The sequence below is a fragment of the Trichechus manatus genome, unplaced genomic scaffold (assembly GCF_000243295.1).
Source record: "Trichechus manatus latirostris isolate Lorelei unplaced genomic scaffold, TriManLat1.0 scaffold00084, whole genome shotgun sequence".
In the NCBI taxonomy this organism is placed as follows: Eukaryota; Metazoa; Chordata; class Mammalia; order Sirenia; family Trichechidae; genus Trichechus; species Trichechus manatus.
Window position 1 is genome coordinate 7,925,058 of NW_004444020.1, and position 11,672 is coordinate 7,936,729.

At 34.9% G+C, this 11,672-nt stretch overlaps 1 protein-coding gene across 7 annotated transcripts in view; it reads right to left on the minus strand.

Annotated features, from left to right (window-relative positions):
* Positions 1-11,672, minus strand: part of STAG1 (STAG1 cohesin complex component) — a 552,131-nt gene that overhangs the window by 131,235 nt on the left and 409,224 nt on the right. For all 7 annotated transcript variants that reach the window (XM_023735988.1, XM_023735987.1, XM_023735981.1 and 4 more), the window contains 3 exons: positions 9,368-9,466; positions 8,797-8,876; positions 1,806-1,913 (listed from right to left, as the gene is read on the minus strand). In XM_023735988.1, the coding sequence (XP_023591756.1) occupies positions 1,806-1,913; positions 8,797-8,876; positions 9,368-9,466 (287 nt within the window). The remainder of the gene's footprint in view (positions 1-1,805; positions 1,914-8,796; positions 8,877-9,367; positions 9,467-11,672) is intronic.

The window sequence follows — 11,672 nt, forward strand, 5'->3', positions numbered from 1 at the left end:
CCCTGGAGCTATATGATTTCAGAGCCTGGGGGCTGGAGAGACTTGATTCCTTACTCTCTTGACTCTGGGAAGACAAGATTGGGTCATCTCAATTTATTTACATATGTTTAAGTTGGCCTAGGCATTTTGAAAGACTATCTACCCAGTAAATACTAAAGTTTTTCTTAAAGCAATTTGGTAAATGTATCTATTAATTTTTGGCTGGTGAGACTAGGGGCTGGGAAGATCTGATCTTGCCACACATACTTGTTAAGATTTTAAGAGATCACTGTATTAAACAGCAGGAAAATGCTAAAAGAAAGCTAGGCATGGACTTCATTTTCACAATTAAATAAGGAATAATGGAGGCTTTAACATCTTGATTTATACATAAAACATTCAATTTAAAAAATTTTAGCACATACTTCAAACTTAGAAAAATACAGTATAGATAAAATCAAATATATCCAAGGGGTCTCCCTGGCTCACTTGCTGCCAGTTTATGGCCTCTATTCTACGAGACTCAAACTCTTTAGTCTATTTTCTCTTTGAAACTACAGAAGCAATAAATTATCTCTACAAGCACGAAGTATTGAAAAGTTAGAGAACAGAGAACAACTGGAATATAATAGTCCTGGAAAAGGAATGAAGTTAAGACCACAATACAACCTTGATATTTGTTACAGCATTCCAAGGTAAATATGAAAATTCCACTATTCTATTAGCCATAGATGTCAGAGTCACTGTCAAATTCAATGTATTATTTTAAAAGCCATGCCTAAAATCTAGAACTTTCATCCTCTTCACTTTCATTACCAGCACACACTGGTTGCCAGCTTCATTTCTTAGAAAAATTTTTCGAAAAGAAACAACTTTTAACACTTTGATACCATTGAGTAGAGAATAACTTCTTGTTGTAGCACTGAAATGCAGGTGCTGGATGGACAGCTAGGCCTGCTCATTAGCAAAGTTAATGAGTCAGGCACATTAGTCGCCCAGTGCATGAGTTACATCTGTGCTTCAGCATAATCACAAATCACTATATTTAATGGACCTTTGGGTTCATCTGTCAACAGTCAAAGCCACTAAATTAAATCCATGGACAACAACAACAACAACAACAAAAAAACCCCAAAAATTCCCCCCAAATGCAATAATGTGTTTAGATTTTACTAATAAATTAATCTACTAACAAATAGAACATATACATTAGATCATGATAAAAAAATGGAGTTCCTAAAAATGTTTAATTAATTCTATAAACTCTCAGTAGCTCTATGCTTTGCCAAAAAAACAGATGAGTTCATTCTAAGTTAAACTGAAATTATACAGATAATTTTCTGAATAACTATGGATTACTAATATAAATAATCCTCACGCCAATGAAGAGAATTAAAAAAAAAAAAAAAAACTATGAAAAGTTGGGAGACATTTTGAAGGTGATACTGCTTCACACTTAGATGATAAATGTTGAGAAGGTAAGGTCAGAACTCTGAATTTTAAAAGGAAAGAAAACTGGTAAAATGAAATATTAATTACCTGGGGGCCTTTACAAAATTCATACACTTTCCCAACCTCCACTCATACCTGCAGCGAAAAAACTGTTCTTTCAGGTTTCAGGGAAAAGGAACGTGTCACAAGGTACACCCCTCTCAGGGATGTGATTCATGATGTCCACAGAAGCTCTGCAGTATTACAGCTCCCAGAGTTTAAAACGGCTACTTACAGCCCTGTGTTCAGTCACTATTACTCTCTTCTACTAACTCTAAAACAACAACAAAACAAAATACAGAATTGGAACCCGGTTTCAAAGATAATTAACTTACTTTTTGTGAAGGAACTCTCCAGCTGCAACAGCAACAGGGCGATGTGCTGAGTACACCAAGTGGTAAACATTTTCACAGTCTTCATTGGAAAGAGCTTCTTCACTTCCACTGAAAAATTCAGAAATTAACATCTGAACTAAAACAAATGTTTACTTTCAGTGCCACCTTCATTTAAATTTTTCAAGTTCATTATAAAAACTCAAGGCATACTGATTTTATTTCCATCTTTTTAATCTTAATTTGAAAGTAATATCTCCCCTTAATTATAAGACACTTGATCATTATATAAAATTCAGAAAATACATATACAAGAAAAATGCCCACAATTCTTCTTTCTATAGACCCATAGATGATAACTACACCTTGAGATATATACTAGCCCAGATTATCTCAAGCCATTTAAATTTGTGAAGGATTCTTGTTGATATGCTCTAGGAATGTACCTGTCCCTTTCTCATAGAGTTAAATTGTTATTATGCTATTTAACTCTTCTTTCCAGAATTTCTTTTAAATTATATTTATCACCATATTTACAATACCAGTCTTCCTTCTGTATAAAATGAACTCAGTAGTCACAACCGTTCCTTTGCTAACACAAGTTTCCCACCATTCGATTCATATAGTCTTAATGTTTGAGCCATTTCTTAGTTGACCAGAATGTTGCCTTTAATGACTTTTTTCCAAAAAAGGAAGCTTTATTTCCTGATTATTTATATGCTTAAAACTATTTGATATGATTATAGATTAACAATGACTAGACAGGGTATGTGTCAGAATCAATTCGGCGGCAATGGGTTTTTTGGTTTAGATAGGGTATAGAATTCTTGGGCTGTACAGGTTCTTGACAAGATGTAGGGCCTGCTACTAGTTCATTCCCCAGAATTCACACCTGGAGATGCCCCCGAAGCTAGAAGGAGGTTGAGGGTTCTGTCAAATCATCATAAATTAGAGTGACCTTTGCAGCAAAAGAAGGTGGTTGCATCACAATGTGAGGGAGAAGATTTAGTCTAGAATGAAAAAGAGCTGGATATCAATGATGAGAGATAGGTTAGAGGCACTTTAAAAAGTATAAACTTTTTTCCCCTCATGCCTGTTCCTATTCTCCTGTGGGAGTCCGCAGGTGGTGCAAATGCTTAATGAGCTCGACTGCTAACCGAAAGACTGGAGGTTTGAGTCCACTGAGAGTTGCCTTGGAAGAAAGGCCTGGAGATCTACTTTTGAGAAATCATCCACTGAATACCCTATGAAGCACAGTTCTATTGACACATATGGGCTCACCATGAACAGGAGTTGACTAGAAGGGAACTGGTATTGGTATCCTACCTTGAGGCAGAAAAATAGTAGCCAATGTAGTGTGAGTGGGTAGCAAAAAGGTTGTACTGTAGCTAATAGGCACTGGGAAATTAACAATAGGTGTAGGCAGACTGGTTAGCCCAAGAACTAACTCTTGCTATATATTTCTTCCATATCCTGAGGGTTATGAAATTGTAACTGAGAGAGACAGGTTTTAAGACTGCCAGGGAGGAGTTAGAGATTATAATCAAAAGTTCTCTGTCCTGAGGCAAAGCGTCTCTGCCCATGACTAACTAATACTCCCCAAATTGTAAAGATGGGTGAAAGGATGGGGGTTAAGGCCCAGTTGGCTAATATCCTCAGGAGAAATAAACTCATAGAAAAGTAACAAAACATCTCAGGAACCCAAACTCACAAGCAAAACCAAAATGAACTATCTATGTCAAAAGGAGGAGAATAAACAGAGAGAAAAAGAATTTAAAGGAGGTTTTAACAAGATGTGAAATGCACCTTTAATTGCTGTTTTGGTAGAGATCCCACAAACCAAGAAAAATAAGGCCAGATCATTTCCTGCTATAAGAAACTGGGAAGCTGGTTTTGTGATCTCTAGTTCGTTACCATCAAAATAATATGTAAGTAGAAATTAGGGGATGAGCAATACAACTGGTAGAGAGGATTTCTTTAAAGAAACAGAAGTCACAGTGTTGTTATACTCTGAAGTCTTTTCCCCAAGCCAAACCAGAATACCAACTTTTGAAGACCCACTACGAAACTGTTATAAATATCCCTTACAATTACAAGGAGATTTAGGAATAGTACCTGGTGCAGGGCTTATAAAGGTCTGAAGGTGAGAGGTTGACTGGAACAGACCATGGTATCAGAATAGAGACAGAGGGATACAAGGGGAGTGAGCTGTACTTCCTCCATCCATTGAGTAAATGGTCCCTGTTTCCTATAGGCCAGATATGGAACACTCAAAGGGAGCCAGCTTGAACAGTTTTAAAAGACTGCCCGATAGGACTACCTATAGACTAAGTGACTCCAATAGAAAAAACCTGAAAGCCAGGAACTGAGTCACAAAGCAAATAGAGGAGGTTGTCTACTCTGGGGAACCAGGGTCACAAATCCCTAGAGGGGAACTCTCTGAGGAATTTATAAAACAACCAATGTACCCAATACATTAGGACATATGACACACCTAGAGGGCCATAACTGCACCTTTTTAAAAAGATATGTTCTGTCCCTTATCTCTCCCAATGTAAATGCAGAAAAAAAACCTTAAACACAGACTTTTGAAACCAGCAAACTATTATCTAAATTCCTGGTGAAAGTAAGATTTTTCAGCCATACAAGTTCTCAGAAGGCTTGAAAACACTCTTTAAGGAAGTACTCCAGTTGGAAAAAATAATCATGGAGGACTAGATAATTATCCTTCTCTGGAAATAAGAGGAAATACCAAAGGAAAGTTTGTTGCTGTTATTAGGTGCCATTGAGTCACTTCTGACTCATAGTGACCCTATGTAGAACAGAACAAAAGTTTACTAGTGTCTAAATGAACAAGTACTGAAACTAAACAAACAAGGGGAAAAAATTATATCCTTAATAACATAGACCTCAAATTCAAGACAACACCAACAGGTAGGCAGGTGGAATGTCAAGGTAGTTTTTGTTCAGCAGAAAAATATTGAGAAGCTTGTGAATTTATAAAGAAATACATTATATAAGTAGGGTTCCTAAAATTTTAAAACAGATTTAAAGTAAAAAACAAAACAAAACAAAATCTTCATAAATAACAACGAAGAATGCTACCTAAGGATAATGTAAATGTTGATATCAAGAAGTGATGTAAAGATCAGGAACACACAGGTACCAGTCTATATACTCTGAAATATACAAAGCAACAAATGATATACCTATAAGGAAAGAAAAATCAACAACTATAGGTGGAGACTTTATCACATTCCCCTTAAACACTGATCAAGTATACAAAAAATAAGCAAAGGTATAGGTAATTTGAGTGATAAGTAAACAAACTCAAAGTAATGAATATAAATATATAACTGTATAGACAACAGAGGCGCATGTTGTTCTTAACCATACTTAAAAACTTCAAAAAATTGATCAAACTATTTAAAACATATTGTTAGGTAATACAATAAAATAGAAAAGACAGCTTTAAAATGTCTGGGGAGAACAAAAACACATTACTGAACAAGCCATAATAAAACTGAAAGGTCATCATACAATATTTAAAATTGAATGCCAATAAAAACACTACTTGTCCAAATTTTTAGGATACAGGTAAAGTAGTACCTAGAGGTGTATTTATTACTTCAAATACTATTATCAGAAAATAAGAAACAGATAACTCAAGTACTTAACATGAGAAGCTGGTCCTTTGAAAATAGTAGTAAAATGAATAGACCTCTGGCATGACTGATTAAAACAAAGTGATTATCAATAAAATAGAGAACGAAAAAGAGAAACTAAAAAAAAAAGCAGAATTTAGAAAGTAAAAGTCTCATGAACTGTAAGATAATAAATTTGAAAACTAAGATAAAATTGATATATTTTTTAAAGTTTACAAAAAGCCAAAATAAAATTAGCACAAGAAAAAAAAAACTTAATTTAGATAGATTACTACAGTAATAGAAACAGTAATTGAAGATCTCTCCCACAAAAGAAATTCAAAATTGATATGATTTTAACAAAAGAATTCTCTCAAAATTTCAAGGAAAAATTAATCCCTGTCATAGATAATTTATTTCAGAACACAAAAAGGGTGAGAAATTATTGAAGGCATTACAAAGAGAAGATAACCTTGATTTCAAAGATGGATAAGGACAAAAAAAATCTGTGTAGAATTTACTCATGAACACAGATGTTAAAATCCTAAAAAAGATATTAAATACAACACTGTATTTAAACAAAACGCATCGTAGTCAAACAATTTATTTTAGGAATGCAAAGTTCTCTTACCATTAGAAAATAGTATCAATTTAATTCAGGCTCATAAGAGATGAAAGGAACAATAAATCCTTTCATTTATGACTTTAAAAAAAATCCCAGAAAGCTCAAGATACAATGGAACTTTTATTATATATCAAAAACCTATTACCAATATTTACTGCAGCATCATTTGCAACAGGCAAAAGGTGAAAACCACCCAAGTGTCCATCCACAGATGGATAAACAAAATGTGGTGTACACATACAATGGAATACTATTTAGTCATATATTTCAGCATAAAACTAAACAAAACCTACCACAAGAATCACACTTGTACTCAAAGAACTTAGATGCTTACTGAGAACAAGAACAAGATTATCTGCTATCAATGATACCGCTAATAATGCTGAAGGTCCTGGCTAACACACTTAGATAATAAAAGTTATAAGCTTAGGAAAAAAACAGACAAAACTGAAATTGTTTGCAGATGATGATAATCTATACAATAAAACCAACAGAATCAACAAACCATGAGAAAACGTAAGAGAATTTTTAAATAAGGTTGCATGCAAGACCAACATAAAAGAAAGATTTCTCTGCCTCAGACATTGCCCAAGTCTACTGTTAATGTTATCAGCAATAACCAAGTAGAAATTGTAACACTAAACACTAATCATAGAACAATAAAACTATCAGGTATACAATAATAACGTAGAAGACCTTTATGAAGAAAATCTAAACCTTATATAAAAAGGTCTAATGAGATCTGAATAAAGAAATCTACCGTTTTTATGTAAACAACTTTATTTTCTCCCAAATTTATCATAAAATTCAATGCAGTTCTAATATTGAAAATCCAAGACAAAGTTTTTAAGGAACTTGACAAATATATTTAAAAATTTTATACAGAAGAAAACAAAAAATCCACAAATAGCTATGTGAATTTTAAGAGAAAAGGCAACAAGGAGAGAATCACCCAATAAGAGGCCATATTAAAACATATATTATAAAGCCACAATAGTAAAGAGTATGGTACTAGAGCAGAAAGAGGTAAAAAGAGATCAGTACAACAGTAGAAAACTAAAAAACAGAACTCTGCATAGATGATATTTGGTCCATGACACATGTAGTACCACAAAGCAGGGAGAGGAGGACTTGTAAGACTTTGCTAAGACTTACATTCTCTCACATAGCTGATTCTTTGTAGTTTTTAGTCAAAGTCCTATAGATAAAGCTGTAATATTACTATTTTAAAATCCCTACCATATTATTCAAATACCTTTGTTCCTTTCTCCTACTTCCATAGCATTTCAAAAGGCTTATCTGAAAAGCCTATCCCTTTTGAAGTTTCTTTCTTTTCAATTTTTTCTTTCTGATTTTACTTTTTTGTAAATAGAAAGTTTTATTACTTCACTGATACTTCCTTTTGACTTCACAGAAGAACTTTTATATGGAGGAAACAGATGTAAGAGTCAAAATAAAAAAAGAGAACAACAGAAAATCCTTTGTTTCAAACCTCGCCTTAAAATGCAAAAGTAGAACTAAATTCATTTTAGTGTTACATACGAAGATGAGTTAAAAAGTATTGATACTAGCGTTCCAGTTCATACATGCATGGGCTTATTCCAAACAAAACATGTTTAAACATGTCTCCGCGATCAGTGGATGCCTGCAGACAAGCTATCTTGGTAATACACTTGTCTTGGTCTGTTTAGGGTGCCTTCAAAAAAAAAAAAGAGATTTTTTTGTGCCACGGAAAAAAATGACTTCGAGGACAGGGCTAATATCAAACTTTTAACAAAACTCAAGCGGATATCTTCCCAAATCACTGAAGCTTTAAAAGTTTATGGGAATGCTGCCCCACATAAAACAACAGTTTTTAGATGGATCAAGCATCTTAAGGAAGGTCAGGAAGGCCTCAAAGATGAGCCAAGAGACAGAAGACCACTCAAAAGGTTATGGAGAGTATGTTTTTGGATTCCAAAGGGGAAATCTTGATAGATTTTCTCAAAGGACACATACATTTTTCTCAAAGGTGATCATGGAGGCATATTATGAAGAAGTTTTAAGAAAACTGAAAACTGCATTGGTAAGAAAAAAGCCAGCAAAGTTGCATCGAGGAATTTTTTTCCATCACGACAATGCACCTGCTCATTCTTTGAGGGTAGCACGAGCTGCCCTACAAGAATTTCGTTGGGAAGACTTACCCTATTCAGCCAACAGCCCTGATATGCCTCTTCAGACTTCTTTTTGTTCCCCAAACTCAAAGAACATTTAAAAGGAACATGAGATGAGTCCCTCAAGGATGCCAAAATTGCTGTTTTGACATGGTGTAGATCAAAGAGTGCAGAATTCTTTGGGGAAGGGTTAGAGAGGTCGAAACATCATCTTCAGAAGTGTACAGACTAAGATGGAGGATATGTCAAGAAACAACAGCTTCACATTTTGATGTTTTTGTTTAATAAAGGTTTCTATGATTTTGTAGCAATACTTTATGACCTACCCTCCCATATAAAGGATTACATACGGTTAGAATATATAAAAATGTGTTACATATAGTTTTATATACAGTAAGACTACATAAAGTGTTATAAATAGTAACAATCTATAAATGTAAATATATCTACATCTGTCCATCCGTTCATCCATCTATCTACGGGTTATGCTATAAAGTACATTAATAATGCTGGAAAAAAAGCATTAAAGTATCAACAGGTTAAGTTAAAATATTAACAGATATTATACTTACTGAAGTATCAGAGTAACCAATCGAATAGCTTCCACAGCAACATCATATTCCTTATCAAGGGTCATTGATACAATGCGGTCCTGGAAAAAAAAAGTTATAAAACAAACCATGTGCCAAAAGTAAGCTGGGACACACTTAAGGTAATGCATTTTGGGTAGTATATGCAAAACTAATGAAGAGTTCAACAGAAAGCCAAACTCTTAAAACAATATTACCAGGTGTTAGTATAAATGTTCATAATCTAAAATCTCTGTCATCAATTGGCAATCCCTAACATTGAGACAAGTAAACTTTAACTTGCAAAATTAATATAGTTATAAAAATCTATATATAAAGAAAATTTTATTTTAAGCAGGACAGACTTCTCTCAAAGGCAATAAATAAAAACTCATACTGGTAATTTCTTTTGTAAAGCAGGGATTCATTTATCTATTTCATATGGGATTACTTAAAGAACATATAATAAAGATCTGAACTAAATACTTGTTATAGTAATACTGTTTGCTAAACTAGCTATAACTAGCCTTTGTAAAGTGAAAAATAAAATAAGCTTAGCATTCTTAGTGCTTACCTTGAATCGGTTAGTAAACAGCTCCAATTTGGGGAATAATTCTCTATTGGTATATAGACTCTGTAAGGCTTTCAAACACTTCAGCCTGACTTCCCCTTGCTTCAGAAATACAAACAAAAACAGGAGAAGCAGTCAATTCCATGCCACAAAGGTTGAAAGGATTTACAGTCCGTGTTAAGACTAAATTTCAGCTTAACAATCTATACTGCAATTCAACACAGGATGGAACTAAGCAAGGGTATAGTCTATACAGCGTTGAAATTTAATTAAAAATGCACCGAAAACTCCTTAGTTACTTGAGAGTAATTTATAACTTTTTCAAGCATTTCTCAACTCTAACAGGTGATTCAACAAGGAGTATTTCCCACCCTATCTGTGAAACCTAGAGGAAATTTTTAGCCTGTGATTAATTAGAGAAGCGTATGCTCATTTATCCTTTATGTAACTACTGACAAATCCTGTGAAGAAACATAATTTCATATTAAAGAGTCATCATTCATTCATTCAACAAGAATTTACTGAATACCTTTTACATTCCAGGGAGAGCAGTTAGGAAAACAGATAAATGGCAGATGGCTTAAAAGAGAGGCAGGCTGACACAGTGAAGGGTCCTGGGGCTGCTGCTTACTAGTAGAATATCTTTAATAAAGATACGTTAGAGAGTCTGAGTGAAAACCCCTCAGTTAAGTCATTCCCAAATTCCCGACTCACAAAAACTGTGAGATAATGGTTGTTATTTTTAGCTGCTAAGCTTAGGGGTAACTTTATGAAACAGACATGTAATGCAAACTCTCTTCAGACTATATTGTGACACAGAGCAGGAGAATAAAGATAACCCTGAGCAAAACTGTGAATATATACTGCCCTCCACCTAGACTGTCCATAGGATATTACATTGGCCAACAAATTGACAGTATCAGATCTGATGTATCAGAAATACTGAGTAGCCAGAAAGCCCTATGATCCAGAGGGTGTGTGATAAATCCTAAAGAATTTTAGGGACCATTCTTGAAACTTCTAGGGGTCTAATGCTCTGAAGCATTCTGAGACATCCCCGCCTAGGTAAAGAATAATAAAATACACCTTGTAACTTTTATACTAAGAAAGCAGCACAGCGCGTGGTAGGCCTCTTTGGGTTCTGCAGGCCAAATATACAGAACTTGAGAATACTGTTTTGAAACATTTATCAGGTGATAAATTCAGCCAGTTTTGAGTGGGGTTCTGAGCAAGAAATATTGTTGCAGCAGATGTAGTACAAGCAGCTATGCTGCTTGATCCATACAATCCAGCTGGTCCTGTGGCATCTGTAGTAGATAAATCTTCAGTGTGGAGTGTCCCAATAAAAGATCTACAGTTCAGACCCCTAGGGTTCTGGAGATGACAGTGCCATTTGCAGAAGAGAACTATGTACCATTTGGAAAGCAGTTGATGGTCTGCTACTGGGTCTGATGGAAATTGAGCGTTTAACCATGGAAATCAAGTAATCATGAGACCATCAATAACCACCACGAGCTAGGCACTATTAGATTCATCAGTCATAAGGTTAGGTGAACCCAGCAACAATGGAAGTGGAATATCCTGGATTGGAATCAAGCAGATTCATATGGCACACATAAGCTATACAAACAAGCATATGAGACCTCCATGTCACTCATCACGGTTGCACAAACACCTTTCAGCTCTTACATATAGCCTCATTTGTGGGCGGGGGGGAGGGGTGGAGGTTCCCTATGAGCAACTATTGGAGGAAAAAAACCCAAGCTTGGTTCAGAGATGAGTTGGATTAGTATATTTGTACAGGCCAAAAATGGGAATACTAGGACACTAGTAGTAGGACACAAAAGACACTCGACTGTGGATCATAACAAATTATAGATAACATTACAAATAATGGGAATCCCAGAACACATAATTGTGCTCATGAGGAACCTGTACTTAGATCAAGAGGTAGTAGTTTGAATAGAAAAAGGGGATACTGCCTGGTTTAAAGTCAGGAAAGGTATGCGTCAGGGATGTATCCTTTCACCATACTTAATTCAATCTGTATGCTGAGCAAATAATCTGAGAAGCTGAACTATATAAAGAAGAACGTGGTATCAGGATTGGAGGAAGACTCATTAACAACCTGTGATATGCAGATGACACAACCTTGCTTGCTGAAAGTGAAGAGGATTTGAAGCACTTATTGATGAAGATGACAGACCACAGCCTTCAGTATGGATTACACCTCAACATAAAGAAAACAAAAATCCTCACAACCGGACCAGTAAGGAACATCATGATAAACGGAGAAAACACTGAAGTT